This window comes from Uloborus diversus, chromosome 10 (genome assembly GCF_026930045.1).
Source record: "Uloborus diversus isolate 005 chromosome 10, Udiv.v.3.1, whole genome shotgun sequence".
Taxonomy (NCBI): Eukaryota; Metazoa; Arthropoda; class Arachnida; order Araneae; family Uloboridae; genus Uloborus; species Uloborus diversus.
This window is the reverse complement of record NC_072740.1, coordinates 90,416,389-90,431,258: the sequence shown is the minus strand read 5'-3', so window position 1 is coordinate 90,431,258 and position 14,870 is coordinate 90,416,389. Positions and strand designations below refer to the sequence as shown.

General features: G+C 31.6%; 1 protein-coding gene across 1 annotated transcript in view; it reads left to right on the top strand.

Moving 5' to 3' along the window:
* The window catches only part of LOC129231087 (cathepsin L-like), a 54,046-nt gene extending 50,092 nt beyond the window's left edge, over positions 1 to 3,954 (top strand). Inside the window, exons 16-17 of the mRNA XM_054865334.1 lie at positions 2,074 to 2,184; positions 3,701 to 3,954. Coding sequence (XP_054721309.1) covers positions 2,074 to 2,184; positions 3,701 to 3,800 — 211 coding nt within the window. The 3' untranslated portion in view covers positions 3,801 to 3,954. The remainder of the gene's footprint in view (positions 1 to 2,073; positions 2,185 to 3,700) is intronic.
* Positions 3,955 to 14,870: the final 10,916 nt, after the last annotated feature.

Here is a 14,870-nt window from a genome sequence, read left to right as displayed (position 1 = left end):
ACGTGCATACACCAGTATATGTATGTATACACAAGAATATACGCTTATATACATGTCGGCCTACTGAGTGAATCTAAGCTCTTGTGCAAAAATTAAAGGGGTGTAAGAGGGGAGGATAAGAAGCCAAGAATCATAAGGAAGTTATAATCACTGACGCGCTACATGCACACAAAGCCAGAAACTGATGGATGCAAAGCAGGGCACAAATTTGTTGCACAAAGATGATTTTACGTAACAGTTTAGTTTTTAAGAAATATATACAGCAGTTGTTAAAAGTTACGGCCTTTAGTAGCTCTAATACACGCATCGCAACAGAGGCGCAGCGGTTGGTTGATGAAAGTTTTTCAAAAATCTCGTTATTGCAACAGAGAGTGATCTGTGAATGCGACGCATTATTACAGCTGCAATCCGCAAATTTTATCAATCGCTTTAAAACTTTCTTAAGACCTAAAATGTTGTATAAAATTATCTTTGTGTATTACAAATTTGTGACTTTTTTTGCATACATCATTTTCTGGCTTTGCGTGCATGTAGCGCGTCAGCATTGTGTTTGTGACCATATGTTCCTTATGATTCTTGCTTCTTATCCTCCCCATTAACACCTTTTAATAATGTTGCTCAAGAGTTGAATCTCACTCTGTATACTTGTATTTCTTACGCTTGTATGTAAGTGTCTACTCGAGTAGGTGCGCGTATATTACGTGTATACCTGTTTATATAAGTGTTCTTGTATATGCGAATATAAGCGAGCATATACGTGTATAGTAGAATATATAGCTGTATGGATAAAAGATACTTGCAGATACCCATATACGTATTTATTGGCGCATTTATTTGAATACGCCTATGTACGTGCCTACACGAGTGTTTATGATTATGTATACGCATATAGTCGTATATTTAACCCCGTTTACTGTAAAAACAATGCATATTAAGTAAAACTAATATTTAATTTGTATCTGCCTTATATTTAAAGATTAAGTGACATTAGAAGAACAATATTCGTTAAGTCTAATATTATGGCCACTTTACCCCATCTCACTTAAATTGTTCTAAAAAATTATCTAAAATATATTCAGCTAACTGCTAATGAGTAGGAGTTCTTGAGACATGTAGGAAGCTTTCTGTGCAGTCCATCTATTCCTAATTCTAACAAACAAAATTTCCCGAGGAAATTAAAATAGGTGTTTAGATTTTTAAATTTTTCATTTTCACGCAAAATATTTTTTTTTACCAAATAAAATTTTGCCAGTTGTAAAATTTTGCATTCAAAAAGTAGCTTCTAACTGCCTTACTCTAAAATAAAATTTTCACATTCATTCGAACATTTATTTCCAATCTATAGTCACTTATTTGACATATGACTACTTTACCCCATTGACCACTTTCCCCCACCAGACCCTATACAGGTATGGTTCCTCAGTTATATTCTAATTTTAATGAGGAAAAATGCTTTTTTGAGCATTTCTCACAGAAAGCTAAGGTAGAAGAAATTTTTAGCTGTGCTTAAGAAAACCAATAGAAAACAAATGGCGTTAAGTGAAACATTTCCTTCCTAATTTTGATGTAAAGGAGCGTGTTCTACATTTAAAGCGTTTTTAAGATACGGGCTGAAGCAATTTCAAAAGTTTTTGCGATGTTTTATAGCAAATATTTTTTATATTATGAGAGGATTGAGTTTTTCTTTAAAAACTACCTACAAAAATTACCTTTAATTTACAAGCAAAACTGCATATTACATGATATTCAATTTGAGCTCCACATCATTTTTCAGTTTAAAACAAATTCAAATCCATAAAATGACTAAAAAAAGGCTCAGAGTAGGCGAAGAGGAGTATTTTCTTATTTCAATTACGATCATTATTTAGGTCTTGAGTCGATGGAAAAAAAGTATTTAAAAATAATTTACAAAAAAAAGAGTATGTACACAAAAATAATGTTCGTCTAAGGCGAACAAGCAACAAGTTAACTATACAGAATGATTTGTCCAACAAGATGTATGGTTCAGTAAAATGAAAATGGTTTTCATACTCTTCTCTAATCATAGTAGTAATTTCACGAATTTTATTTTAGTGATGGCGTTTACGACGAAGAATCCTGTAGCTCTACTGAGTTGGATCACGGAGTTTTAGTTATTGGTTACGGCAGTGAAGATGGCCATGATTACTGGCTCGTCAAAAACAGGTACTACATTCAACTTCACAGCTTGTAAAACATATTTCTTCCATATATATGCAATTTTTAAACGTTAATAACGTAACGCTAATAAGTAACCATTTAAAATATTTAGCCGAATTCCTTTGAGTTTCTTTGTTATTAAAGGAACGAGAAAGTTTACGATAAATGTTTAGTTTCTTTTGTAATAATGGTTTTTACAAATATCATCTTTTTTAAAGGCTTTTATGACGTAATGAAATCAAAAACTGTTGCGTAAATCTTCTTTTTATAATATTTTACCAATATTACATTACTAGCAAACTTGTTGCAATGTATTTCAAGCAAAGAATTTAGATTGGCATTTATGAAATTTCACTGGCGATAAGTTTTGTCTTCCACTATAGACAGAGAAAAACAACAAATTTCGTGTTCCATATGTTTTGGAAACAGATTTTGAAAGCAATAAAGAGCGGGACATGAATGCCGTTCTTTTCGTCGTTGTTGCTTATTTGAAATCTGTTTGTATGAAACAGTCAAAGATGTTATTATTTTGTACTGAAAATTTAGTAGGGGAATGTGGGGCAAAGTGAAATGGTGAAATATTTACGCCACTTTTAGCGCACCTATCTGGTAATATTTTAACTATGTAGTAACACATTTGGTCTATCCCTGTCAAGAAAAAGTAACCTCTGAAAATCAAAAAACATGATAATCAGAGCAATTTTTTAAATATGATACTCATATTGAAATATTTTGTTGCAAGTCAAAAATTATTTTTGTTATTATTGAATGATAAAGTTCTTGTTATTAACGTTTTAAATATTAATTGAGATCGACTTATATTCGGGACAGTATTTATTTGTTTAATATTAAGCTTATTTGTGTTTTAAATAATTTGTACAGTTATTCAAGTGCATGTGGGGCAAAGTGGATGGGAGAAAGTGAAATAGCTCATTTCGTTTACTTATTCAATCCTTTATCAAATTACTTGCGTATTCATTTATTAATTATTTCATTTACATTCCTTCATTTAATAATTCCCTTATTCATTCATTCATTCATTCACTTATTTCCTTTTTCATTCACTATTTTATCCATCCATTTATTTTTCCCCGAATATTAATTAATTATTTTTTTATTTGTTTACTTCTTCCATTTATTTTTATTTATTCATTCATTCTCATATTTACTCATTCATTTGATCACAAATATCTTAAATAATCAAATAAAAATATTTCATTCAAAAAAAATTTCATTTTTCACTTTGCCCCATAAAATAAAAAAGTGAAAATTTTCCACCTTTTTTTGGAGGTACAAAGTTACTGCCAAAAATAAAAAATAATGTTTCAGTGCAAGTTTTATTTTCAAATATATTGATCATTCTTTATGAACTGTAAATTATAGAACAAAATTCCAATTTGTTCAAATTGAAAAAAGTAAGTGATCTTAACCATTTCACTTTGCTCCACATTCCCTTACAGTTTGCTTAATTATTGTTTGAGTTACTTAATTTGAAATTTTTCAATATTATCCTATTTTACAGCTGGGGAGCTAGTTGGGGAATTCAGGGATACATCAAGATGTCCCGAAACAAGAACAACCAGTGTGGAATTGCCACCAGTGCAAGCTATCCTTTGGTTTAAATTTGGAATACTGAACTTTTGCTTCATCATGGAAAAGTTTCTGTTAGTGTCATTTAAAGACATGAATGTTATCGTTTGCGCAACAGAAATGTCTTACCATTCAACTCTCTAGAACTGTACAAAACATATTTATTAATAAAAATATTCTTGTAAATTGTGAAATATCATTCTCTATCGCTTGAAACAAAAGAATTTTAATTTTTTTTTAATAATTCCGTCCATCCTCTCAAGCTCACTCTATTAGAACTGTATCCGTAACTTTCAAGAAAAAAATTGTGCTGAAACTACCATCTATATTGTTGTCTTAAAATTTTAAAATAGGAGCCCTCTACATCTTTTCTAAAATGTAATTTTTAAATCTAAAAGATAAATTCTGCACTACGTTTGGATGACATTTTGGAACTTGAAAACAAGAATTGATAACTACAAGAGAGTATATGAATTGAAAATGAGTAGTTTTGAAATGGCAAAATGGATACATAATACCGCTGTATTAAGGTGGTTCATAAATACATGTAAAAAAAAGTCTCCTAGATAACTGGACACCCCTCAATATTTTTAGACTTGTGAATAGTAATGTACTGGAAAAATTTTAGCTTCCTATTTCGACTGAAAGAGGGTGCTCAACCCCCTCCCCCAAACTTTATACGTATGGAGAGGGGGGGGGGGGTTAAAAAAATACATTGAACTGAAAAACAATGCAAACAATAAAGAAAAAACGATAATATACACGAGTAATATGCATATACATTGCAATAAAATATTTATTTACAAACTGTTGGGGAAATTTAATGTTTCTAAATTTGTGACATTTTTATGCTACGGCTAATGTTAAATTGAGGGGTCATTGAGCACCGTCTTAAAATTTGAGTAAGAAGCTAAAAGGTTTTACAGCATAATACTATTAGTAAGTATAAAAAACATAGGGGTGTCCTGGACTATAGCTGAAAACAAGTTTTTTGAACCACCCTACGCTGTATATTCCTTAGACTTTTCAAGGAATTAGAGATGCGACTTTCTATGTTCACTCCCGTTGCGTTTCTCAACCTTTTAGCTTTCGCGACTCAAGTTTATGACCTTTGATTTTCATCGCGTTCACATCATAAAATAACAACAACATAAATAATAAGTATTTTGATACCAAAGCTACACCACGCCCTCAACTAAAAATCTGCGTAAAAACTACGGAAGTTTTGTTTTTTCAAATAAGTTTTCTTTAAATATGTAGTACTATATTAGCTCAATGCTTTGAACTCGCTCGTACTTTCTATCACGTCTCTAGGGAAGCGGCCCAAAGATTGAGAATCGCTAATCTACACTAAAATAAATCCAGATCTGCTAATTAATCTGCTTAAAACTGCATATTACTACAGAATTTGTAATCTGGTAGCAGGAACAAAAAAAAAAAAAATCTAGCAAATAAAGTCCGTTACTAAATAATAATTCAGAAGTAGTCGTCCCTCGCTACTTCGCGCATCAACTTTCGCGGCTTCACTACATCGCGGTTTTTTCTGTTTTTTTTTTTTTTTTTTTTTTTCAAATATAGTAATTAGCCCTTTTTATGTGCGCGTGTAAACTTTTTCCCACAAAAGAATGACAAAGTACGTCTTTTAAGTAAGGTAAGCTCTTTTGAAGGGCATTAATTGTACAAGTCGAGAGAGTGGAGGTATAAAATCGCCGAAGAAACTGTAGGGAAGCACTCTTATTTTAACCATTAAACACTAACTGGGAATAATAAATTACTGTATTATTAATAGGGGATAAATACATCTGTAAATGGCGGTCAACAATGTACTAGCTATTTAAGTTGTATCCGTAATACTTTTAATGAGGATAAAGTAGACGAACGGGGGCACATATGGTCACTAACTGGCAGTTAATTCATCATCAAACAAGTTGAGCGTTTTTCATAGATTAGTGGCAGTGTGTAAGAACTGCATGTGTGTGTTTAGTTTATTTCCAATAATTAACAATATGATATCTATTACCTCTAATATATCTCATTTATTCTGTTTTTGTGCAGAATATGAAGTAATACAAATGTAAGTCTCTAAGGGTGCTGTTTCATGTCAATTAAGCTCTAACTATTTTTAAATGTTAAAAACCTATTTAAATTGTATTAAGTAAGTTTTATGCACTCAAATTAGGAAAATATTTGGTTTATAAATACAGAATCCTACTTCGGGGAAATTCAGTCATCGCGGTAAAGTCTGGAACGAATTAACCGCGATAAACGAGGGTTGACTGTACACTTATTAAAGTAATACAAAAAATACGTAATAATATTACAATTAAACAATAAAACTATGATTTTAAAACATTTTTTTCACTTTTAGTGGGAATCAAGAGAGTGTTATTTCTTACGAAACTACAGCTAAAAGTGTTTTTATTACTTTGATTTGAGAAATAAAAATAATGAATTAGAACTGAATCGAGTCATGTTTTAAAGCCTGTGAAGTTTTGTGAAAGGTTAAATCAGGTTTTAAGATAATGTAACATTTTAATTAATTTTAAAAATTATATTCAAATTAATATTTATTTATTTTTTAATGTTGCAAATTAACTGCAGTTTTTGATATTAATGTTTTTAAAGCTAAGCATACAGCTCAATTAAAGCCATAAAAACTAGATACTTTCGAATTGAAGCCGGTTTTAATGCAAAATTAGGGAAAAGGTTTGTAGAGTACAGGGAGGAAAATCGAAATTTCAATCTTTTCAAACTGCAGTCATTTTTCATTTTACAGTAAACGTTTGGATAATTTCTTGCCTTAAACCTTCTCCTTTCTCACTTGTTTAAACCAGGGCTACGAAGTCGGAGTCAGACTGATTTTGAGGTAATGGAGTCTGAATTGGAGTCTGGAGTCGAAGGTTTAAAGTTACAAGAGTCGGAGTCGGTCATTTCTCCTCAAAGTCAGCAACTCTGCAGGTGCTTGCGGAGTCGGAGTTAGACTGATTTTGAAGTGAAAGAGTCGGAGGCGGAAGTTTAAGGCTTAAAGTAATAAGAGTCGGAGTCAGCCATTTCTCCTCAAAGTCCGCAACTCTGCCAGTGCTTGCGGAGTCGGAGTTGGACTGATTGTGGGGTAAAAGAGTCGGAGTTGGAAGTTGAAGGCTTAAAGCTCCAAGAGTCGGAATCAGTCATTTATCCTCAGCTAATCTGCCAGAGCTTACAGAGTCGTACTGTTTTTATGGTAAAGGAGTTGGAGTTGGAAGCTGAAAGCCTAAAGATCCAAGAGTCGGAGTCGGTCATTTTTCCTCAAAGTCAGCAACTTTGCTAGTGCTTGCAGAGTCGGAGTCGAAGGTTCTAAAATTTCCGGAGTCGGAGTCTGGACCGGTGTCGGTCATTCTCCATAGCCTTGGTTTAAACAGAGCATGACTTTCTTCGATCGGCCTGCCCTGTTCCTTATGCGAGGGTAGGTTGATCGCAGATAACCATGAACAGAGCAACAAATTCTACTCCATAAACACTCAGTGTTGCCACATTAAACTCAACGCGAACAAAAAATGACATTTTTGCTTTTATTCTGTACTCTCCTCAATTACAAACGCTGATGATAGTAAATCGTAAAAACAAACGGGTATTAAAATAATAATAATAGTAATAATAATAATAAAGAAAGAAAAGAAAAACAAAAAAGAAAAATCATCATTAAGAAGCAATAATGAGTTTTGAATGAAGTATTAAATAATGAACGGCATTTAAAAAACGCATCCAAATTGAGGACGATTACTTTATCGGATTTATGTTTTAAAAATGTTTTACTTTTCATTGCGACATAAAACTCCAACGATATACGAGTATTAGTGCTGAGACACAATTTCAAATTCAATTAAAGCCAAATTTCTTGCTTTCACTAGTTCAGATCTTAATTTCTATCTTACTTTGAAAAATAACAGGTTTCATTGATTTTTCAATGATTCCCAAGCCATTACGGCAAAATATAGGTCGAACGCAAATTTAAGTCTCGCATCACTAACGAAGAAGAAGAGGATAATTTAAAACCGTGTTTTTAGTTTATGTGTCTTATATTTGTCAAATCGGTAACAACTTCCTGCTTCTACAACATTGTTACCTATGTATTGCATTCTGACGACGGATTAATGTCGAATAATAATGGATTAAGTAAAATATAAGTTTCTAGCCTTGTTCTGGCGTTAAAAGACTTAGCAAAATGTGTATAATTTTCACTTAAGAAAATGACACAATTTAAGAGTGTTTTTAATTTGTTTTTAAAATTAATCTAGTTTATAGTAGTTAATTCTGCTTTCTTTTGAGTAAATGTAGTTAATCTTTATTTTGAGAAAACAGCTGAAGCATTCTATTCCAGAGTTGGACAATCGTATTTGAAGATAATTTCCAGATACAAACCGACTCAGAGTTTTTAGAATCCAAGACGAGGAGGAAGATGATATAAAAGTTATTATTTATGAGGAGTTACCAATTACTTAGTAGAATAATTAATTAGTCATTAAAATGTAAGATTATAGTTTTGTTCTGATGTTAAAACCTTAGCTAAATGTGTATAGCTTTCATCTAAGAAAATGACGATATTTAAGAGTGATATCAATTCAAGTATTTTTTAAGCTATTTCACAGAAGTGAATTCCTTTTTCGTGTAAGCAAATGTAGTTAATCTTTATTTTGAGCAAAATGACGTATTTTATTGTAGGATTGAGCAATTGTATTTAAAGAGAATTTCCAGCTACACCGGCCCGCCATTTCAGAATCACGAAGGAGAAGGAAGATGATAAAACACTTTTTACGTATGAAGAATGATCAATTGATGGAAAATGAACATAACATTTAATTAAAAAAAGTATATTTGCCATAAATACAAGGACGGATCCTGAAATGTTTCAAGGGAGGGGCGATTGATTTTTATTACTTACTTTTTAATATGTATACTGATTTAAAAATATTGATCACCAAGGTTTTGGACTTCAATGTCGAAATAGTTCAATAGGGTCACAAACCCATGCCTCCCTTCTGCCAACATCAATGAAACTGGTCTAAATTTGCATTTTTTTTTTTTTTTTTTTTTTTTGTACTTTATTTTCGATAAATTATCGGTAGAGAGTCCCTCAAGGGAGGGGCGATCGCTCCCATCGCCCCTCCCTTGTATTCGTTTCTGCATAAATATCAAACTATTACAGTAAAACCGGTGTATAACGATAAATCTGCCAACAACGATATTTCAATTTGGTCCCTGCAAATTTCCTATTTACTCAATGCATTTTAAACCTGCATACACTTATAATCCTTTTCTAACAAAATCTGTCTACAACGATATTTTTTTCTCTCTAGTAAGCTCGTTGAAAAACCTGTTTTTTCCCTTCTATCTCAAAAAACGACTCCATAATGTCTGGAATGTGAGATAAGAAAAGAAAGGATTATTTCTAATGTTGGTCTACCATTTTGTAGCTGAGGGGTCAAAGGAGGGGGAAGAAGCGCCGATTGAAATGCGTACAACTGTTTATTTCTTTTGGAAATGGCGCCCAACTATAGTGCATTGAGAAAAAGTGATAGTTGAAGTAAACAAAGCAACGTGACACTTGGCGATAACGTTGTCTGCATGACGTTGGGATGATTGAAAACTGCACCAATCAGATAAGCGAAATGTTCATGAACAGAATCGCCAATCCAAGAAATAGTTCATCAAAGAGGCAAATGTTGGCGCCAAATGGCAACCCTCTTTGTTTACATACGCTATCACTTCTCACTGAATCCACTATAGGAACGAGGGAGTTTTCTTTCTCCGTCTGTGTCGAACCATTTTTCATTTGTAGAGGATAGTCCACGAGATTTGGAAAGACAATGGTTTCAGCGAAATTTGTTTTTGATGTGATTTGCATTAAAAAAGGGTTAAAATTAATCAAAAATTATCTTTGATACACAGTTTTATACCTTTTACTTCGCAAAATTTTCATTTTGAATTCTATCTAAGGCTGCAAAACTACATTTTTTTGAATTTGAATTTTTTTTTTATTCAAACTGCCTACAATGATAATCTGTAAATAACGATATTTTTTCTCGGTCCCCAGAGTATCGTTATAGACAGGTTTGACTGTATTTGCATTCAGAGAGAAAAAATGAAGAAGGAAATGCTAAACAAAAAAGTGAAGAAAACAAATTAAAAAAGCTAGAGAATGAGAGAATGCTAAATTTCAAATAAAGTAGAGCATGTAGCAGAATAGAGCTGTAACATTTTTGGTTAATCAAATTTTTCTTTGTGCACCATATTTTTATAACTCTTAAGCACAGAATATCGGTAAATTTATATATATATATATATATATATATATATATATATATATATATATATATATATATATATATATATATATATATATATATATATATATATATATATATATATATATATATATATATATATATATATATATATATATATAGACGTCTGTTTTTCATTACTAGGGTTAAAAAAAGAAATTTCCCCCATCTCATGAAAGCATGATACCTATATTTTTAAAAATGGTTACAAATAATAAATCCCTAAACAACCTGGAATTCTCCCTCATTTTGCAACTAATTATCTTAACGTAAGTTGCTCGCTTTAACAAAAACGAGAACAGTTTGTAGCGCGTACAGGAAAGACGGTAAACCCAAGAAACATGAAGTTATTGAAATGAAAATTTGGCAGTAAAAATTACGCTTTTGCCAAAGTTTTCCCCCTCGAAACCTGATCTTTGATAAATTTCTTTTTAAAAAAATTGCGTGTTTTTTCCTTATTTTAAGCACTTTTTCTTCACGGGTGCTGATTGTATCAGTAAAATATTTTTCTGACCCAATTGCAGAAAACTCTTTTAAACCTGATTTAAACTTTTTTCTATAAATATAGCAATTTTTATATTTTTATGATTTTTAAAAAGACGGTTTAAGATTTGATTTTTATTTAATTCTGATACGAATTGTTCCCCATTTGTGCAGAAGAATTGAGGCGTTTAGTATCAAAACCAGCTCTATCTATGAGTTTTTAAAAGTTTTCTCTCGTAATGTGATACTTCCTGATCAGAACAATCAAACTACAATGAAATTTGGATCAGATCCCCCTTTGATCCGGTCGAAAAGCGCTGCCAAAAACCGATAGCATTACAAAACCAGCTCAATCCATGCTTCTACACTGTAACAAATTTCGGAAACGTTTCTGGATATATCGGAAACGTTTCCGAAATAGTAGGAATCCTTCATCCAATAGCGAACTCCTCAATATTCAGAAAGCTTTTTGTTATTTCAAGATATCTAGAAGCGGAAGTGATGACGCAACGCTTCGAAACCTATTTCATCCTTCCAACACAGGCGCCAATGAGTCGGAAATAACGAGAACTTCTTTTTTTCTTATCTATGGTTGCTGCAGTCAGCAACTGTGTAGCATTGGAATGCTTGTTATTTCATGTCTAGAGAGTAGTAAAATGTGTCGAAACTAATTTTACGCCTTTGCATTTTGGACTGCCCTTGATTTTTTAGACGATGTACGCAGCTATTAAGTTAGTTAATAACCATTTGCTTCTTTACAATTTCCAATGCGACCATAATTAGATATATATTGTGTGTTCAAGCGTGAATAGTTTTAACACCCGTGTTTATACTTAATGAAACGAAACCCTTTGGATTACTTATTCAGTTGTAATGGAGGTACTTAGATTTTCTTCCGCTCATGTTCACTTGTAAGTATTAATGAATATTTTAAAACATGTTGTTATATACATTTATATTTTTGTTGATTTGCATTTGATGAGGCTCCAATTGTAACTGTTTTTGGGTTTATCGAATTAATTTAAAGTTATCCTACATACCTATGTGCGCGGTGTACTATTTGTTGTAACCAACTGAAACTGATTAATTACGCAAAAGAAGTAAGATTTATATTTGAGAAGCAATCACAGAAAAGTTATTTCGAAATACTTGGATGTACATACATTTTGGTTCAAAAAGAAAAAGAAAATCAATTGTTTAATTCATTAGAAATATGGTAATGCAAATATTTTCTAGTATTGTAATAATATGCTTCACAAAAAATGTGCCGGTATAATTTATCTTTTTTTATTATAATTTATTCATTCATTTAAAAATATTTATACCATTAGAAAATGACCATGTTATTTATTAGTAAGAACATAGTTATGAAATTAATTCATCTGCTTATTCATTTTGTTAAATGTGGTTAACAATTAAAAAATTCCTTGACATTAGTTCCGAAAATAACATTTCCTTTGTGGATATACTAGTTTAATGTAGGACAGTCAGGAGGAATGAGTCAGTGGCAAAAATGGAACAGCTGCATTTACATGCTGAAATAAAAAGTAATATTATTTCATTCATCGTTTTAAAAATGATCAGTTTTTAAATACTATGTTATTAATATGCAATGCACATATGGTGAGAAGACGAGGGGCGTTCACCACGCAGACTGTGCCATTGACATTTTCAAGAGGTTGCTTTTTTTAAGGTGGGGGGCGCTTTATATCATTTTATGGGTGCACCATCACTCTTATGGTGTGGGGGGGGGGGGAACTCTCGTATATATGAAATGGAATAATCATGTAATAGAGTTCAATGTTTTAATAAATAAAATATATAATGCATTTTGCGCACACTCTAAATCAGTAACCTATTTTGATTAAGTATCTATATTTGTGATAAACTGGAAAAGGGCAAGAACAGAGGAATAAACCCGAATGGTTCCAGCAGGGGGACTTAGGTGTCATATTTAAATTCATCAATTTCTCTGTTGGTACTTTTCGGTACACTTTGTTCGTCAAAGAAATTGACTTGACGTGAACGAATTTCGGAACGCAAAGTGTAGGTAAGTTCTGTCAAATTTTATCCGAAAATAAAAGCTATCAAGTTTGATACAAGATATGTTTTTAAGTTCTGCATTAAAAATACAATATGTTGATAATTTTGTCTTGAAAATATTGAGAGAAAAACTGAAGTTTAATATTGTTTAACAAACAATCCCACTTCTGAGAAAGTACTCCCCTTCCCTCCCCCGACGATTTTGTGATTATGAATGAAACTACTATATTATTTCATAAATTTTCAAAAATTTATAACTGTGCATATGTTATGCTGTTAACCATGCTATTTGTCATTAGAAATTCAGAAAAAAAAAATCCACGAATGATTCTAAAATTGCTTGTTTCATTGCTCTTAGATATGAAAGAATTGAAACTGATATGGCATGCAATACTATTAAAAAATAATTATTTTTTAGAAAAAATCACGGAAAAAGGATTCCGAAATTCTCAGAAACGTTTTTGAAAATTGTTTGGAGAATTCCGAAATACTCGGAAACGTTTTCGAAACTTTCATGAACCACAGCTGCACAGAATACTCAGAAACATTTCTGGAAATTACGGAAAGAGGATTCCGAAATACTCAGAAACGTTTCTGAAAATTACAGAAAGAGGATTCCAAAATACTCAGAAACATTTCTGGAAATTATAGAAAGAGGATTCCGAAATACTCAGACACGTTTCTGGACATTACAGAAAGAGGATTTCGAAATACTCAGACACGTTTCCGGACATTACAGAAAGAGAATTCCGAAATACTCAGAAACGTTTTTGAAAATTTCATGAACCGCAGCTGCACGATATACTCAGAAACGTTTCCGAATTTTTTTTACAGTGTACTAAACGGTCACCGTAAAAACACACGGCTAATATCAACATCAATATTATGATCAATTGATTAATCATCGCGCATCTCCACCTGTGTTTTAAAATTGAGGCGTTTAATACCAAAACCAGCTCTTTTATGAATTTTTAAAAGTTTTCTTTTATAATGTGATACTTCTTAATCAATACTATCAAGCGACAATGAGACATGGATTGAATCCCTCTCAATCAAATCGAAAACCGCTATCAAAAGCCCATACTACTAAAAAACAAGCTCAATTCATGCCTCTACTAAATGATCATCATGAAAAGGCACGGGTATCATCAACAGCATTATTATGATGAATTGCTCAATAATAGCGCGGTTTTTTTTTTTGCCTTTACTAGATATTTGGCCCAAAATTGAGATGCTAAATAAATATTTGATTTGAATTTGAAAGGAGAATAAGAGAGAGAATAACAGGCCGGATTTAATTTAAGAACCGGCAGAATCCAAATCATTTGTATCTGTAAATATCGAGACAATACTTCTAAAAAAAGAAGTATCTTTGCTTTCTTTTTTAAAAAGAAAGCAAAAATGAAGTCGAACACTAAAGGTTATTCAAATGAAAATTAACTCCGTTGGAGAAGATAAGCTGACTGAGCGTGTAATGTTTTTTTGTCTCTTCAGTAAAAATGAAAAAAAAAATGGATTGGGCTGATTTTGATACTAATCACCTCAATTACGAAATGTAAATACTGTTTCAATATTCTGTCTTTTTTGTATTACTCTTCAATTGCTCTTTGTACTCGCAGTCATACAACTATAACCATTACATACTATTTAGAGAATGCGATTTATATTCGAGTAAAACCTGTACTTAAAAAGCTGAGAATTAACGTACAAGCTCTCATCTTGCTCCACTCAAATAGCTAAACTTTTGTATTGCGAGAATTCAAAAGCAATAAACTATTTAGGAAAGTGTGGGGCAAAGTGAAATGGTTGAGATGACTGAATGGTTTCAAAATGAACAAATCGGAAATTTGTTTAAAAAATTACAGTACATTAAGAAAGAAACATTGTATTTTATAATAACACTTGCATTGAAACAATATTTTTAATTTTTGGCAGTAAGTTTGAGTCTTCAAAAAACAGTAGATATTTTTCAATTTGGTTTTTTAATGGGGCAAAGTGAAAAATAAAATATTTTTCTGATGAAATATTTTCTATTCGATTATAAAACATATTTTTGATCAAAAGAATGGGTAACTAAAAGGTTAAATGACTAAATGAAAAGATAAAGAAACAATAAACGAATAATTAAATGAATAAATCAATTATACTATATGAAGAAAATAAATGAGCGAGTAAAAGAATTAAAATGAATAAGAAAATAAGCGAATGAATGAATAAATATAAGTGGATTACTAAATGAAGGAATGTAAATGAATT